The following is an 18368-nucleotide window of genomic DNA, read 5'->3' on the forward strand; positions in this document are numbered from 1 at the left end:
GTTCAGTGACTGCTTGTGAAACTCAAGGTATGTCCTCTGTAGGGCTTCAGTGAAATCTACTTCTCCTGCACTCCACCAGCCAAAGAAGTACAAAGAAAAAGACATTTTGCTCTCCAGACAATCCTCAGATGATAGATCAGCTCAGTCCTCAGTGAAGCCTGCAGACAGCAGTAGCTATTCCAGCCCCTGTGCTACTCCTTCTTCTCCAGTGTCTGGAAAGGTAGAGTTCTCTAACATACCACCCTGCTCTTCCAAAGTAATAGAATTTCTTGCTGATACCATTCTGCAGTTAGGTATTTTACTGATAAATTAGGAACCTAACGGAGCTTTTCATTTGTAACACTGCATAATACTTTCTTCTGGAATTTAAAAATCTAGACTAAATATCCTTGTTTCACTAGTTTAATACAGCAAAAATAATTTGTGGACTGCTGAGGTAAAGCTATCCAAAGTAGAAAAAATGAGATTTAAAAAAAACCCCAAACTTGTTCTAATAAACATGTATAAGTTTTTTTCAACTAAATGAGTATATTATATGTACACTTCTGAAGTTTTTGGATTTTGCCTTTCTCTGCATCCATAATAGATTTTCAATATCAATACTGATTCGGTCTTACCTGCCTTACTAGGACTGATTTTTGTGATGGTTATTTTAACAAAGCACACATTTTTAATGAGATTACTGTGACAGTTGTCCCTGTATACTTGAATAGTAGACTGCAGTAATAATAAGGAGATCATTCAGAGGAAACTTCATGGACTCATTGGAGGATGTAGTAATTCCTCTTGAATCTTTCAGCTTTTAAATTAAGATAGCGTAAAAGGAAGAAAACATGTTTCCTGAATATAGAAATGCGAGTAGTGTGCTGTAGGCTACACTCTAGGATGATTAATTTTGGTGTCATCTCAAGGTCTGTCAGACTTTAACCAATTCTAATTAATCACTAGGCTTTTTAATCCTATTCTGCTCTACTTGTTTCCTGCCCCTCATGGATGAATTACTGTGGAAGGGGCTAACAGCAGGCCTGTTAGCTGAAGGAGCGAAAAGAAGCTGAGAGGCAAGAAGAAGCTGATCAAGAGCTCTCTCCAAGGCTGCTACCAAGGAGGCTGAGAGAAGAGAAGAACTGGAGAAAGATAAGGAGAGAACTGCAGCCAGATAAAGCATTTTTGGAAAGTTAACTAAAGTCATGTTACTGTTCACCAGTGGTGTTATGTTGATTTTTTGTGGCCCATAGTTGGGGTAGAAGAAGTATAAACAACTAGAAAGTTTATAAAAGGTCAGCCATGTTCGGTAATAAAGAGTTGCCATCTGAGACCGCCTGTGGTCTGTGCTTTGTGTGGCGACCGCCTCACGATGCAGTGTATATACCAGTGACAGCTGGTGCCCACCGCGTGGAGCAGCAGCCTGAGCAGCGTGGTCGGTCTGGAGCCACGCGGGGTCCCAGCGACTGGCAGCCCTGACCCGCTGGGGAGTAGCGGGGGAGGCGGCGCTGGTGCAGCTGAGAGTGGCGGGTGGAAGCCACAGGCAAGTCCAGACCTGATTTTCTCCTATCAAGACACCTGGAAGCAGGTGGGGCACCAACTAGTAATAATGGGAAATAAATCTAAAGAGGAAGAGACTCTTTTGGCTACATAGAAAGCTTTGTTAAGAAATAAGGGAATTACTACTTCAGACTATGCCCTTTGTAGTATATTGCTGTGGGCTAGATCATAGGATTTTGCCACTGATCCTGACACAGCATTTAGTGTTAAAAGTTGGAAGAAAGTCAGGGACAAGCTGTGGAAAGTCATCTGAGCAGGAAATAAAACTATTGTCAATCTAGTTGATACTTGGAGATCGCCTTTTGAGGCATTAAAGGAATGGAAAACAGCGGGAACAAGCAGAGTACAACGTGGATGAAGATTTGAGGTTGATAAAGGACTCTGATGGGAGGGATGAGTCAGATGGGGCCTCTGATGGGGAACTTGTTGCATACATCCTTGAAGAAAGTGCAGGTGCCCATGGAAGTTACCAGGCAGGCTAGCAAAGCTTCCAGGAAAGTTGCCAGAGCTTCTGGGCTGAATGCTGAAACTTTTGGGAACACTGCTAAGGCTTCCAGGCAGACTGCCAAAGTATCTCCTTCTCAGACTCCTAAGCCTCTTTATCTCACACCTGCACAGCAGCTTTCAGCGCTGCCTCTATACACTGCACCACTGCGCCAGTTAGCTGAAATGTCTTTGGCAGAGAGACAAACCCAGCTGTCTGCCCCCTGCTCCCCTCTGACACTGTTGAGGCAGCATGGGAATGAATAGACTTTGTTCAGAAGGCTGAGACTATAACTGATTTATTTCAAAATACATCGCTCTTTTATACAGAGCTTTGTGCAGACCAACTCTATTGGTTCTGAAGTGAAAACATCACACCCTATTGCTGTGCAGTGGATGACATACAGTAGTAAAACCTAATTATAAACAATGTTAACAACAAGAGAGATAAAGAACTTATTTACATTCTTTCTCAACACTTTCTCAAGCTTCTACCTGGTTAGAAATTTATGGTTTTTCTTTGAATCTAAGACCTACACCCCTCCACTCTAGCCCAGCCATTTGCCCCCTGCCCCCCTCTGAGCTGCATGAACAGTTTGCAAGGTCGTATCCTCCACTGCCGGACAGTGACAGCAAATCAAGTGAAGAGTCACCCGCAGTAACGCCTGAGTTGGGGCAGGGAACTGTTGGCAGTTCAGCTTCTAATAAATCTAGCCCTACTGCCCCATGGACTTTGCCTCCGTGTCAAGTAACTGTGCTTCCATGACAGTCTCAGAAGTTTTGGGAATTTGTTAGGAAGAAAGCAGCTGAATAAAAAAATTGGGACCTAATAGAAAGATTTAGTGCCCCAAAAGTAGCTCAGGAGGAGAGAATTAAGGCAAGTGTTGCCTGTGATAATCCTATGGCTTTTCCAGTTTTTAAAGCAGTTCCTGGAACAGGGCAGGATGACAGTCATCATGTCTTTGCCTGGAAGGTTGTGCAAGATCTCCAATTGAAAGTGGCTCAGTTTGGTATTAATTCCTCAGAGGTAATGCAATTAATACATGTAATTAATGCAGTATGCTTGTACCTTATGACATCATGCATCTTGCTACAGTTTTATTCCAACCAGTACAGTATGGTGTGTTTCAAGAAACTTGGAGGTGAGTGGCTGAGCACACAGCTTTAACAAATATGCAGCTGCCTCAACACGACTCGTCATGCTGTGGGTGTTGATGCCTTATTGGGCACTGGGCCTTTTGCTAACCCAGATTTACAGGCAAGGTGAGATCCTTCAATTTTGACACAAGCTCAGCAAATAGGCATGAGTGCTTTAATTAAAACAATGGAAATGGCAGCTCCAAAACAGAGATATGTTACGATACAACAAGGGATGAGAGAACCATTTTTGCAGTTTGTGGAACAGCTTGCTGCAGCTATTGAAAAACAGGTAGATAATGAACCTTTGTGACATAGATTGTGTATACAATTGGTGAAAGAAAGTGCAAACCCAGACTGCAGAACGATTATTGACACCTTACCTGGGGAGCCCACATTGTCTGAAATGGTTACTGCTTGCTCAAAAGTTGGTTCAGTAGAGCATAAAATGGCAGCTCTTGCTGCAGTTCTAAGACCACCACCGAAATGCTGTAATTGTGGACAGCAAGGGCATGTAAAGGCACAGTGTAATACCCAGAAAATAACATCTAAGTCAAATGCAAGCAGCAATGTTATGTGCAATCATTGTGCTAAATTTGGGCACTGTGTAAGAGTAAGTATCATGCAAATGGTCAGCTGTTGCAGGGAAATGGGAAGAAGAACACAAAGGGGTGTGTGGGGACACAAATAACCTGACGACCATTAACAGCAATTATGGGCCTTCCCGGCACTGCAAAGCTACCCATTTGCAAACAGTATTCAGGAGCAACAAGTGGGTCCACAGGGATTGATGTACCCACCACTGACACAGTAACTATTTTGACAAATCTGCAAAGTGCCCCATGACACCTATGGCCCAATAGGATGTGGATTGAGTGCATTTCTGACAGGGGTATCAAGTACTACACTTAAATGTATTCATGTGCACTTAGGACTTGTTGATTTTTTAGGACAGAGTCATGCTATGATATGAATTGATGAGTGCCCTATTACTATTCAGAAAGGAACTTGCATCACTCAGCTTGTAGCCTTTGTGAGCTTTGTTCCCAATACGGCAAGTACCTCAAGTGTTCCGGACTGAGAAAGTAACGGAGAACCATCCAGAAAAGACATGCATCCTCACAGCCAGTGGATATCATCCAGGGACCGTATCGGTAACAGGTTTGATTGACACTGGAGCAGATGTTACAATACTCTCGTGACTGTGTTGGCCTCAATCGTGGCCTCTCACTCGTGCAAGTTTTGGACTGATGGGGTTGGGTGGTTCTACAACAGGTGGCTTGTCAGCCATTGTAATTAATGTGGAACATCCTGATGGCCAACAAGCTAACATCAGACCCTCAGAATTACTGTGATTTTTAATTACTATTATTACAGAATTGCTATGGATTTTTAATAGGAGCCACTGTGATGCAGGGTGGTGAATGTCCAGTTGTAGCCTTGACATGGTTAACAGATAAACCTGTCTGCGTTGATCAGTGGCCCCTTACTACTGAAACGCTTACTGCCCTGCAAGAATTAGTCACAGAACAATTGCAAGTGGGTCATACTGAAGAATCATTCAGCCCCTGGAATACCCCTATTTTTGTAATAAAAAAGAAATTAGGAAAATGGAGACTTTTACATGATTTACAGCACATAAATGCTGTAATGGCAACAATGGGAGCTTTACAACCAGGCTTTCCTACACCGACAAAACCTGGCTAAAAGATGCATTGAATCAGATATATATCACTAATACTTTCTGAAAGACTAAATGTGGTCTGCAATAATTCTAAAGTTCATCAGCTGCTTACATTATTCTTAAAATGTAAAATTGTACTGCTCTCAAAAGTAAGAACCTTCCTCAAACTCCTACGTAAGACGTTGTTAGAAACATATTATTTCAAACAAGAAGTGTTTCTCAAATATTTTACAAAACCTAGTGAAAATATTCTCTTCTTGCAAAATTTCACATTCCTGTACAGACCCAAGCCAATTGTGCTTAAGCAATCATAATTACTCACACTATTACTGTGTTCTTCTACACTACAAAGTACGTATAATTTAATGTCAGTAACTTCATTTTATAAGCTAAATTAATAGTTTAAGACTTTCCATTAGGAATCAAAGTGTATCTGACAGTATTTCTGAGATTAAAATGTGTGAAAATACCACAAATACATAAAACTGCGGTCCTATACAGCATGTAAACATAGTAAAATACAGTGATCATGACAGTTACATTTTTCCACTCTAATCTTTTTCTGAAGCTTTGCATGTGTACCAGGTAACTGGGCTGGGCTTGGTGTATCCCTGTAGAGCCCCAGGAGCTCTGCTCCCACTCGGCTGAATGTTAGCACATGGGCACCAGCCCTGGGCAGGAGCCAGTACAGGGCCCCTCCTGCAGGAGAAGGGATCAGGCCCTGCTCTGTAACTTTCATTTTGGCCACTTCTGTTGAGCAGGTAAGAAAAGTCAAAATGAAACCTTTCCCAGCTATTTCCCTCTGCTTTATCTTTTTATGCACCAGAACTCTGTGCCACAGGTGGCCTGGGTGTGTGCCGAGCAATGCAGCCCCCACAAAGCCCTTGGTGTCCCCACAAGTTGCCATGCCTTGTTCCCAGGTGTGCCCAGCTCTGACAGGAGCAAGAGTCTGCAGCGCCGTGCCCTGCTCAGCCAGGGCTGTCTGGCACAGAGCAGCAGCAGCGCCAGCACCTTTCAATCCACTCCTTCCTTATCTTCTCCTGGCACACAGAAGCCTCTGGAAATCAGCACCACCAGGCGTGTTCCCAGCTCAGAGCAGCTGCTGTTGGTGGGCAGACACTGCCAGTTTGACTGCTTCCAAAGGGCAATAAAATCAGAGATGTACATCCTCAGGAGCCTTGGGCATATCCAATAAATGTGCAGATATGTGGGAGATTTGTTAGGAATTGTTTCAGCTGTTATGCCAACAGTGCCTTCTCTCCTGGCTCTGTATGTTATAGATGAGTCATGTAACAGTTGGCTCTCACAATTAGGGGGTAGATACTATGTGGATGTAAAAATGTATAGTGATGTTATTGTAATATATCCTCCCATTGTCCTATTTCCCCTCCCCCTTGCAATGGCCTTGGTAGTCAGGGCTTTTGGGGAGGGCCGGCTTGTGACCAGGAGGTGTGGCATAACAACACCTGACCTCCAGTCAAGATGTAAGAAAGGAATCTCCAGCAGTGGATGGCAAAACTTTGACAAAACTTTGGCGGGATCAAGGGTATAAAAGGCAGAGCATCCATTTTATAGCTGAGCTGATCTATGTAATGGTCATAGAGACTCCCAGTGCTGCAAGTTTTCCTTATTCAGTCCTTTGTTAAGATATAATAAACCATTAAATTTTTAAAAGTGAGGGTTGTTTCTCAGATGTGCAATGCTTTGGGCCATTTTCTTGGTCTGGTTTCCTTTGCTAGGTTACCATCTGAGTGCTCAGTTGGGGCACAGGCTGTAGGTGCTTGGTGCACTCTTGGAGTTACTCTTGGATCCCTTGAACAACAGGGTTTGGCCACAAAGTGAATTTGTGCTGCTTTGTGACAGAGGAGACCTTCCCCGGCTATTTTGCTTTTGCTGTACAGAAGGTTGGTTATTGCTCTGCCTAAATTCACAGACCAATATAGAGTGCTTGCATTGTGATGTCAGGGCATGGTTGCCATGTGGTCATGGTGACAGCAGAAGGTTGTCTGGGTGCACGGAAGGCCTCAGTGTCAGAGCAGCCCTAGGGCTCGCTCAGGGCAGGAGCATCCTCCTGCTTGAGGCTTTTGTCAGTGGGAGCTGCCCACTGGCAAGAGCCTTGATTTTACAATGATTGAGAAAGTTGCTGCTGCAGCTATTGCCGTTTATGGTGTTTGTTATTCTGGCTATTACCTCACTAACCTGGCACGTAAGTAGATGTTTTCCTTGGGTGTACCTGAACCTGGCTTTTGTATGTCTTCCAGCCCTTTCTTAGTGCCTGAAACAGAAAGAGCACCAGGGTGCCACTGGTTTGGTAAAGCTCCTGTCAAGGAGTTCAGCTACAAGGGGATTTCTGCAGCCACAGGGGCAGCATTTGCAAGGGAACCTGCAGGGTTCTGTTTCCTCCATGGGAGAGTCTGAGGCAGCGGAGTCTGTCATTTCCTCAGTTTGCTGGGACAAGCAAGACAGCTTTGAAAATGTAAACTGGAGACCTTCTTGGAAGGCCTTCTAAAAACTTTGCAGTTGTTCCCAGAATTCAGGGAAAGCTTCTTCTGTCTTTCTACATTTTGTCATGAAAGGATTTGACTGTCTAACTTGACCCTTGACTGAGTGTTAAATAGTGATTTTCTTTGCAAGGAAGAGCAAACTCCAAAGCAGGGAGTGTCTGCTCCTGGACCCTGGAGCTGCTGCTGTGTTGTGTCACAATAGAGCCTGCCACATCATAGTGGAATTTTGGGGAAGCTTTTCTGGGCAACTGTTTCCAGCAAGTTAATGGGAAGTTGTGCATGCATCTGATTTAAAAAAAAAGAAGGTACCGGAAGGAGAGGATTTTAAAAAGAGGTGTTATGTGTTTGGTAGAAAAGGAGCATTGAGTGTTAGAGAACAATTTGCATTTTCTTCATCATGTTTGTATTCATTTAATGGCTAAACAGGCCAAAGGGTAGGCATGCCCAAGAATATTATCTGGATCTCTTGCTGGTTGTGTGAATGAAATGTGTCTGCTGGAGGGATGTTGTGAAAGGGAAAACTCTCTGTTTGTGGTGCTTGTTCTGTGGGTTTCACCAGCCCAGGCAATTTTCTCACAACGTCTGGTTCATTTTCCCTTGCCCACTACAGGTCACCTGAAGCATGTATTCAGCGGTGCTGGTCCTAAGGTGAGTGAGAAAGGAACATTTCAGGTTTGTGCTGTTTAGCAATTGCAGAGTAAGCTGTGTGCTTAGCCAGAACCAGTAGGCTGTAGAGGGCCAGGCATGCAGGCTGAAAGAAAATCCATTTTCAGGCATTCCACAACAAATAAAAAGGCATAGCTGGATCTTTCCTAATTTCCAACTCAGAGCCTTGAAGACCTACAAACTCAGTTTTGCAGAGAGAACATTTCTTGATGACACCAGACAGGGATGAATACTTAAGAGAGAGCAACTTCCTGCAGAGTTGAATAAGCCCATTTTAATGAAGTCAAAGCAACTTAGATTCCTATCCCTATCAAACTTCATGATACTTCCTTAGAAGATGTGGTTGTAGAATTAGAAGGACAATTTAATGCGGTATTTGCAGTCAAATTTTGTGGCTGGGCAGCTGCGTGGGCTAAAGGAGCCCGGGGTGCCGGTCAAGAGCAGCTGAAGGTGGCCAGCGCCTGGCCAGGTAGCCAAGAAGGCCGAGGGCATCGTGGCCTGTGTCAGCAGCAGTGGGGCAGCAGGAGCAGGGCAGTGACCGTCCCCCTGGGCTGGGCAGCGCTGCGGCCAGAGCTGGGAGTGCTGTGTCCACTTTCTGCCCGGTCGCTCTGCGTCTCACAAAACAGGATGGGACCCGGACTGGTTGCAGACTTGGCATTTATTATGTCTGTATCATACAAGCAAATAGCCAGAGACACAGAGAAACGAACATCCATGCAAATCTAGATCAAAGGCAAGATGGCAGTTTATGCAAAGCCTTTTTCTACTTATGCTTTGAACCAATAACATAAAAGAAAAGGTGCAGAGTCATTATACCCTACTCAATAAGAACAGGACCCATGTGGGTTTAACATTAACAGAAGGACTTCTATGAACCTCAAACAGTATAGGGTAATTCATTATGTAAGATTGAACCTTTTTCTATTTTTGCAAAGCATATATCTAGGACTTTTGACATCTCAAACTATCACTAAGTTCTTGTTCTTTCTTGCTCCTTATGATAAATATAAATATATTTTCCTAGCTTCCCATGAGAAGGTTTTGAAATTTCCCAGCCTTTTTAAGCTTTATGTCTACTTTCTGGAGCCTTTTTGCGCTTTCTAAAGTTTTTTACCTTTTATATATTCCTACAATTCCCCCTCTCTTTTTTTAAATAAACTGCTTTTGACTCGTCACTTATTATTTTGTGTTACATAGCTTTACTACTGCATATATTTATTCATGTAGGAAAAAAGTTACAAACTTTTTATATGAAGGTACTTTTGTTTTTGTTTGTTTTAAGCTCTATAATTCTAAGTTAAACCATTCTTAATGTTGGGTAAAGTTAGGTTTAGTATCTTGTATTAGGTTCTAATAAATTTTGACTTTTTTAAGGTCTCAATTTAAAAGTTAAATTTGTGACTGACTTTAATTGTTTTTGGTGAGGTTTTGTGAATTATTTGTCATTTTTCTTTTGTATTTGGGTTTGTTAGTGTGTTTTGGTGTGTTGTATGGTTTGACGTTCTTTATTGGAATTCACTTTGCTCTTCTAGTGCTTGTAGAAATACAAGTATACTCTTTGCTTTAAGTTATTAATTGGAAAGGACTTTTAAGTTGTCTTGTTTATGGTCTTAATTAAAACAGGAGGATTTTATTTTTAGTTTTGTTTGTGTGTTATTTGTAAAATGCTTAAGAATTGGTGGATCTGGTTCTGCAAAAGAACTGTTTAAAGAATTAGAAACATATAAAGCTTTACTCAATTTTATCTGTGGTATTACTTCTGCTCCCCTCTTCTGTTGATCTAAATGTGTTTTAATGTGTGATGTGTCTTTTTAACAGTTGTTTGATTTGTGGGGGAGTGGGGAATTCTGAAGGAGTGATGAACATTTTAATTTATTAGGAATGCTGTTACTTTTTGAGATAGATATGTGGGTCTATTGTGGTACACTTAATGAAGTAAATGTTTGTAAAAAATGTTGATAGGTACGATTACTTGTTCTCTTGTGTGGATAGAGGTAAAAACTGTACTTGATAGTGAATCTACTGCAACATGAATATTTTTAAATCTCTCCAAAGAAGGGTATTTAGTGATGTTTGTTATAATTGTAGACTTTATAAACTTTGTGAACGAACAGTTCTTGTAGAAACAGGGGTTTGCACAAGCTGACAATCAGGGTAACTGTTAATGACAGATTTAGCTTGGGATTTAGAGATACGAAATGTCTGTACAAGTGCTTGTGTATATTGATGGAAAAGGTATGACTCAATTTTGCGTGCTCAAAAATGTTTGCTAATGTGTTTGAGATAACTATGGTCAGTTTTTTTGTTCTTGTATTTCTTTTTGCTAAACATCTTGGTAAAGATGACTGGGTTTTAATATGAGAAATATAATACAGGTTAGTTCTGTGTTGTAATTTTTTATGAAGATATGAAAGCTAACAATATAAATTATTATTACTAGTATCTTTTAAAACTATATTTTTACCTACATTAGTAACAGAGGTAGAATGTGTAATTAAATTGAAAGGCTTTGAAAATAGCTGAAAAGCTTTAACAACAGCAGCTAGTTTAACTACTTGAGGAGAACTTTTGACTACTTGAATATTTGATTTCTAATTTTTTGTTGTTTGATTTAAATTACTGATTTATGTGTTTTTCTTGACGAAGAGCGTTGTCTTACTTAAAGGCCCTTCATTAGCAAGGGCTTTTTTTTTTGAAACTCAATTTTGTTTGTAGTAATTTGTGACTTGGATAATGAATAGCACAAACACTTGAAAAATTTAAGAATGCATTTTGTAAATCATCTGAATTTTGTCATGCCTAATCGAAATAATCTTTATTTAAAGGTAAATATAGAACTGTAAAATCTTTTCCTGTTAAGGTTAATATTCTTGCTTTGGCCTTAATTACAATTTGTGCTATTATCTCTAGGGTTGTAGAAATTGTCTTTGGAGACTTGTAGGGAAGAAAAATTTATTCTACTATTAGTAATGGATCTTTCTCAGATGGAGCTCATTGAAAAATGAGGCTATAAAGTTGTAGCTTCTGTCTCAAAGCAGTCAGGAAGAAAGGTTTCTTGGGAGCATAATCTTGCAAAGTAAATCTTGCAAAGTGTTGATGTTGACTTGAAGTTGTATCTTTTGTGGTGAAATTGTTTTGTTATCTTTTATCTTAGATATTTTAAGAGTGGGATTTCTTGTATCTTAGATGTAGAAATTCTAGTTCAGTCTTTTGGATTTCAGTGACAGCACTGTCACGAGTTTGTTTCATCTTTGTCTGTGTCAGTGCTGCAAGGAGTAGGTGACAGCACTGTCACGAGTTTGTTTCATCTTTGTCTGTGTCAGTGCTGCAAGGAGTAGATCATCTATGTAGTGTAGAATCGTGGATTGTGGATGCTTCTGTCAAGTTGGGCACAGTACTTGTGTGACAAAATATTGTTAAATTGTTAGAGAAGTCTTCATCCCTTCATTGGTAAAGATTCCTAGTGATATCTTTGCATTGGCTTTCTTTGATTGATGACTGGAACTGAGCAGGCAAATCTTGGGCCATCTTCAGGATGAAGAGGCATGTTGAAGAAACAGTCTTTTCTAGCGATGATGACGAGAGGCCAGTTTCTAGGAATTCTTGATAGAAAGGCACGTACAGCAGCTATCTTCCTTTCAGGACTTGTAATAGTAATCATGGATTCACTTTGTAAACAAACAGTAGTTCCTCTGATCCTTGTGAGTGTTCTCATAGGTGATACTAAGTGTTAGCTACTGGGCTAAAACAGGAGAGAAATACAGAGACATCTGCACCGTATCTGGTATGCCTGTAACATAACTTGTTCTACCACAATGAGTTAGGCCACAAGTCAGTTCTTGTTGGTTTAAAACATACTTCTAAGTATGTTCTACTTAGAAGACATCTAGCATTGGAGTAGAAATCACATCTGGAACACCTTGGTACACCGTTTGATTGGTTAACAAAGCATTTTGTTGAGATACATTTTGTATGAGTATGTCTATAGGTAAAGCCATTGTAAAAGCAAGAGGCGTCTTAGGTTGAATTACTGTTGGGGCTTTGAGGGGAAGAGCTAAAACTATTAGCTCTTCATTGTAGTTTACTGAAATGATAACTGGAAAAATTAACAGTCCAAGACTTGTATTGTTGTCTTAACCTATAATAATTAAAAATTCTTGTCTTTGTTGTGATTTCTTAATCAGACCTGTAGGTATACATTCATAACAGAAATTTTTTAAAAACCATGTTAATTTTGAGTTTGCTAACTCCAGTTTTGTCCTTGGAGGTAATAAGAAGGAACATCTTGTGGTACTGGTGGTAAAGGTAGATCTTGTGTTTGGCTTTGAGGTCTCCTAGTTAAGGCTAAGGGGGCAAAATTCCCTGGATTCTGGGTTGCTATTGCTTGTTTCACCGCGTGGTGGGTCGCGCTTTGCTTGGAGTTTAATGGTAGGCGATTACTATCTATATCAAATTTAGAATGACAATTTCTTGCATAATGTTTCCCTTTTTGATATTGAGGACTAGCAGAATGTATTCTTCAGATTTTATTATTGGATCAGGGTAAGTCTTTATCACATGACTAGGCTTCTCACATCTGAAGCACGACTTTTCAGTAGAATTTCATTGAACAGCAGCAAGAGTTTTTTTAAAAAAGTTTTATTTGTTCTTCAACTGCTTTTTAAACTTTGTTCTTTAGTGAATCATGAGATTTAGTAATTTGTTCTCTAAAGGCTTTAGCTTGTACTGTAGCAAGATACTGTGGAGTGCTAATTTTACTGTAACTTGAAAGCATTTGAGTAACAGTTGGAGGCTGTTTGGGTTGTAGAAATAATTTTTTTGCAATCATCATTTGCATTTACAAATCAAACCCAATCAGGTTTCACCCTGCAGGCAATCGATACTCAGTCCATCAAGGGGGACAGGCGTCTCCTCTGTGCCACAGACCCCCAAATAAACACACTGCCACATCCTGTGTTTCCATGTCACACATGGCACCGCCCGGAGAAGAAGTTTGCCATGGTGACCCTTCTCCTTTCCATGCACTGTGCTCTCACCACCAATGCATGGATGGACAGAGTGCTTTTAGGATTTTTCCTTTCAAGGATGCCTGCCAAGAGGGGGAAAAACAACAATTCCGTTTTTCATTTTTTGGGACCACAGTCCCCCCCCCATTTTCCCCTGGGGCCGAGGGTCCAAGAACAGAGATCTTCTTCTCCTTCTTTGAGGACAGGGAACACCACCACAAACCCCCTAACTCTTCTCTGTTCGCTCCACTTCTGTCTTTTCCCAGCTGAAGCCAGTCCCTTGGCTCACTGGCATCCTCCAAAAATACAGTCTCTCTTGGAAGAGAAATATCGGTTCAGTCTATGGCCAACAAGGAAAAGTCCAGCCAAAAAAACCACTCCTCATCTCCTCCCACCTCGAATTTCTCCTTCTAACATCCCAGGGTCCAAGCTGTCTCTCTTGCTCTCTTTCAAACCGAGGAGGAGTGAAATTTCACCAAGCTTTCATTTCTCAAGGAAGGGTTAAAAGTCCCAACTCCCAGGGCTGGCTCGATGCCCAGGCTCCGGCTCCCACAGGCAGCTGGGCACCTTGCGGCCCCCTCGCTCTTCTCCTTCCCTGCGGCGTACTGCTGATGCTGATAAAACCACCGCTGTCTCTTTCTCTGTCTCTCTTGAGAGAGAGACTGGGGGGAATGGAGACATCCCAGATTTCTCCACCCTTCCATCTGCAGGGGCCAGCCCAGCTCCAGTCCCTCCACCCCTGGGCCCACCTCAGCCAGGCCATGGGCCTTCCCCTCCCCACCCAGCCACGGCCGGGCAGGGCAGAGTCCTGCACTGCACGCTGACCGGAACCAAAGAGAGCCAGTTCTCCTGGGAATTCTGCTTTTAACCCCTCTGTGTTCTCAGAGGCGTGTCCACCTTCAATTGGTCAATATCCAAATTGACCTCTTCCTGCCGAGAAAATTCCTTTTCCATGTCAAACAACAACAGTTATATAGCGAGAGTGATTAATACATTGGCCTACTATTATCCCTCTCATAAGCGACTGGCATGGTGAAAATCTGTTCATTTAAACACTTAAAATCTCTTTTTTTCCAAAAGATATAACCCTATTTTTTTTCTAATCAGATGTTGCGACATCATATTCTGAACTAGGCAGGTTATTGTTGTAGCAACTGAGCTCTGAGAGAAATCTGTCTTGGTTTCTAGACACAGTTCTGATCTTTCTGCTGAAAGAAGTCTCAGCTTGGTTCATTAGTAGTTTGGTACTATAGCAACTCACAGTCTCAGCTTTCTAAATGTTTAAATTTTCCTTAATGATTTAGATCCTGGTTTTGTGATCCTGATTTTGCTTATTATTTTAAAATTTCCCAACATTTCTCAAAATTATGTGTACATTCTAAAGCCATCTTGCACTTTAGAAAGATTTTTACCCTTTTATATACGTAAACACTTTTGGGCCCATCTGAAGCAGAAATACCAGGAGGGGCTGGAGCGTGTGCAGAGAAGGACACGGGAGCTGGGGAAGGGTGTGGAGCACAAGGCCAAGGAGGAGGTGCTGAGGGAGTTTCAGCCTGGACAATGGGAGGCTCATGAGGGACCTTCAGGCACACTTCCATAGATCCATACCTGACCGTGCTCACCACCAGGGCTGTTCCCCTGCCAAACGCTTTCACTGCATCCCAGTGCTTTAGAGGCTGGTATCAGTAACACTCCCTGCTTGTTGTTGGTTGCATTTTTGTTTTGCTGGTTTAGTAGAGGAAAATTCCTGTTGATTTTCTCATTTTCCAACAAGCAAAGATGCTTCTGCACAATGTTTCCTGCTCTTTTCCAGCACTGGATGAGATTCAGATCCAGTTGTAGTTTTTCATGTCTGCAGCAGCAATAGCAAATGCGTAGCTGTCTCTTTCTTTCTTTTCCATTTCAGAGCTTTCAAAAGCTAAAACTCTGCATTGCAGAGACAACGTTGCTTGCTGATAGCAGCCAGGGAGGAATATCAGCTACATATCCATATGCAGTTCTGTTGAATTGGCCTGGTTTAATTTGATCTGTGTGGCTTAGAATCCTTTTACTATCCTTTTACTCTGGAATTTTATGATTTCTCCTTGGACGATATGGAGGTAGATGTGAGAAGGAAGGAGGTTATACGAGATAGGTAATAGCTTGTCGCACATGCTTCTCTCTTGTCCCAGAGCACAAAACCAGCATCGGTGTCTGCCCCAGCTCCCTCTGCTCCTGGAGAAGATGAAGGGGAGCAAATTGAGCAGTATGACCGTGAGTCTCCATCAGTGATCACACCAGAGCCTGAATCTTCTGAGCCAGTAAGTGCCAGTTGTGGGTGGTGCTGTCTTTAGTGCAAGGCAGAGCTGCAAGTTTTGCTTTTGCATTTCAGAGCTTTCAAGATTTAAAAGATCAGTTACACAAGTAGATCATTGCTACCTGATAGTAGGCAGTGTGGAATATTTAAATCAGAGCAATTTGCATTACAGATGGATCCGCCAATTTTAATACCATGAATCCCATTGCAATCAAAATTTCTTAATATTCCTTGAAAGATTTAGTGTTATATGTGAGAAGAAAGGTTCTTATAAATGATAGGTAACGGTTCATCCCTCATGGCTCTCTCTTGCTACAGCTGACAGAGGCAACAGCAGTGTCTGCCCCATCTCCCTCTGCTCCTGGAGAAGAAGCCAAAGAGGAGCAAATTGAGCAGCATGACCGCGAGGCTTCAGCAGTGGTCACAGCAGAGCCAGACACTTCTGTAAGTTCTGGGTGGTGCTATCTATAGTGTAACACAGAGCAGCAAGTTTTCCTTTTGCATTTCAGAGCTTTCAAGAATTAAAAAGTCAGTTACAAAGAGATCATTGCTACCTGATAGTAGGGAGGGTGGAATATTTATTTCAGAGCAATTTGCATTACAGGTGGATTAGCCAATCTTAAAACCATGAGAGTGCATTGGAATCCAATTGCAATTAAAGTTTCCCAATTTTCCTTGGAAGAAATGGTGGTAGATGTGAGAATATAGACAGTTATAAATGATAGGTAAAGGCCTGTCCCTAATAATTCCTTCTTGCCACAGATGACAGCGGGAAGAGCAGTGTCTGCCCCAGCTCCCTCTCCTCCTGGTGAAGAAGACAAAGAGGAGCAGCAAATTGAGGAGTATGAGCGTGAGGCTCCATCAGTGATCACAGCAGAGCCTGAATCTTCTGAGCCAGTAAGTGCCAGTTGTGAGTGGTGCTGGCTTTAGTGCAAGGAAGAGATGCAAATTTCGCGTTTGCATTTCAGAGGTTTCAAGATTTAAAGAGTCAGTTATACAAATAGATTCATTCCTACCTGATAGTAGGCAGGGTAGAATATTTAAATCCAAGTAATTTTATTTACAGTCGGATTAAACAATTTCAATACCATGAGAGTGCCTTAGAATCCCATTGTAATCAAAGTTTCACAATTTTCCGTGGATGATATGGTGGTAGATGTGAGGAGAAACAAAGTTATAAATGATAGGTAATGGCCTGCCCCTCATGCTTCTCTCTTGCCACAGATGGACGAAGGAACAGCAGTGTCTGCCCCGCCTCCCTCTGCTCCTGTAGAAGAAGCCAAAGAGGAGGAAATGGAGGAGTTTGACCACGAGGCTCCATCAGGGGTCACAGCAGAGACTGAATCTTCTGAGCCAGTAAGTGCCAGTTGTGGGTGGTGCTGTGCTGTCTTTAGTGCAAGGCAGAGCTGCAAGTTTCTGACCAGTCAGCTTTTGCTGTTGCTGCCTGAGGATGCTGAATGCTGGAGTCCTGACGGGACCCAGCGATTTCCTGCAGGCAGTGACCACCAGCCAGAAATTGGCCTTGGAGCTGTCATGTTGAGGCACCAAAGCCTGTTGCCTCAGGGTGAGCATCTGTCTGCTCGGCTCAGTGAAGCTCTGTCTCTTGGTTTCTGAAGTCCTGTTGCCAAGGGCACACATGGCAGTGCTGGAGCTTGGTTTGTTCGCTTTGTTTGCTTTCTCGTAGTGGAAACATGTGTTTGGCTGGTGAAATTGCTCTTCAGCTTACTTGAGTATTTATTCAGTTCTACGAAGTGTGTGGCCCAGCTTTCTTGTGACTTTTGATAAGATGGAAGGAGACGAGTGTGTTGTCCATGAATCTGTGGGGGACAAGACCTGTGGCCAAAGAAACAAAGTGTGTAGTTGTGAAGCCCTGTTGTGAGGCAAAAAGCACAAGGAGCAAGGTTCTGTGGTTGCATTTTTAGAGGTAGTGTGCAGCTTGGGAAAGTGCTTTGGAGCCTGGAGGTGGAGGTGAAGCTGGAAGTCCTTGACTGCTGTCTTGTGTTGCTGAGAAGAGAGCAAGACGTCTCTGAAATGGGGATGCTGTATTTGAAGTCAAACAGGCAACTCTGTGGTGGGGGAGCTGCATGGGCCCAAAGGATGCAGGGTTGCTGGTCAAGAGAAGTGGAACAAGAGCCAGGGTGTGGCCAGGTAGCCAAGAAGGCCGAGGGCATCGTGGCCTGTGTCAGCAGCAGTGGGGCAGCAGGAGCAGGGCAGTGACCGTCCCCCTGGGCTGGGCAGCGCTGCGGCCAGAGCTGGGAGTGCTGTGTCCACTTGTGGGCCCCTGTGAAGCAGAAAGTCCTTGAGGGGCTGGAGCGTGTGCAGGGAAGGACACGGGAGCTGGGGAAGGCTGTGGAGCACAAGGCCAAGGAGGAGGTGCTGAGGGAGTTTCAGCCTGGACAATGGGAGCCTCCTGAGGGACCTTCAGGCACACTTCCATGGTTCCATACGTGACTGTGCTCACCACCAGGGCTATTTCCCTGCCAAACATTCCCTCACTGCCTACAAGTGTTTTAGCCACCTGAGGAGGGGACATTTTCTACCGTTGGTTTGTTGGTTTGGTAGGAGGTGAAGCCCTGTCCCATTGTCTCTCTTTCCAACAAGCACGGATGCTTCTGCACAACCTTTCCTGCCCTTTTCACGCACAGGATGGCATTCTGATTCAGTTTGAGTTTTCCATGTCTGCGGCAGCAATAGCAAAGGCCTTGCTGGCTATTTCCTACTTCTCCATTTCAGGGCTTTAAAGAGCCAAAAGCTCCTTTGTGCAGAGGCACAGTTGCTTGCTGATAGCAGCCAGAAAGGACTATCAAATACATAGAGTACATCAAATAGAGTTCTGTTGAGTTAGCTTATTTTAATCTGGTTGGAGTGATTTAGAATCCCAATGCTAACAAAGTAGATAATTTCTCCTTCGACGAGGTAGTTGTGGATACAAGGAGAAAGGAGGCTATAAATGATAGGTAATGGCTGTCCATCATGCTTCTCTCTTGCCACAGATGGACGAAGGAACAGTGGTCTCTGCCTCGGCTCCCTCTCCTCCTGAAGAAGAAGCC

General features: G+C 42.8%; 1 protein-coding gene across 2 annotated transcripts in view; it reads left to right on the plus strand.

The window, feature by feature from the left end:
* LOC144248355 (3'-5' RNA helicase YTHDC2-like) overlaps positions 1-2487 on the plus strand; it is a 30312-nt gene extending 27825 nt beyond the window's left edge. For both annotated transcript variants that reach the window (XM_085567792.1, XM_085567793.1), the window contains one exon: positions 43-2487. In XM_085567792.1, coding sequence (XP_085423918.1) covers positions 43-313 — 271 coding nt within the window. In that variant the 3' untranslated portion in view covers positions 314-2487. The remainder of the gene's footprint in view (positions 1-42) is intronic.
* The last annotated feature ends 15881 nt before the right edge of the window (positions 2488-18368 follow it).

The sequence above is a fragment of the Lonchura striata genome, chromosome Z (assembly GCF_050655825.1).
Source record: "Lonchura striata isolate lonStrDom1 chromosome Z, ASM5065582v1, whole genome shotgun sequence".
Taxonomy (NCBI): domain Eukaryota; kingdom Metazoa; phylum Chordata; class Aves; order Passeriformes; family Estrildidae; genus Lonchura; species Lonchura striata.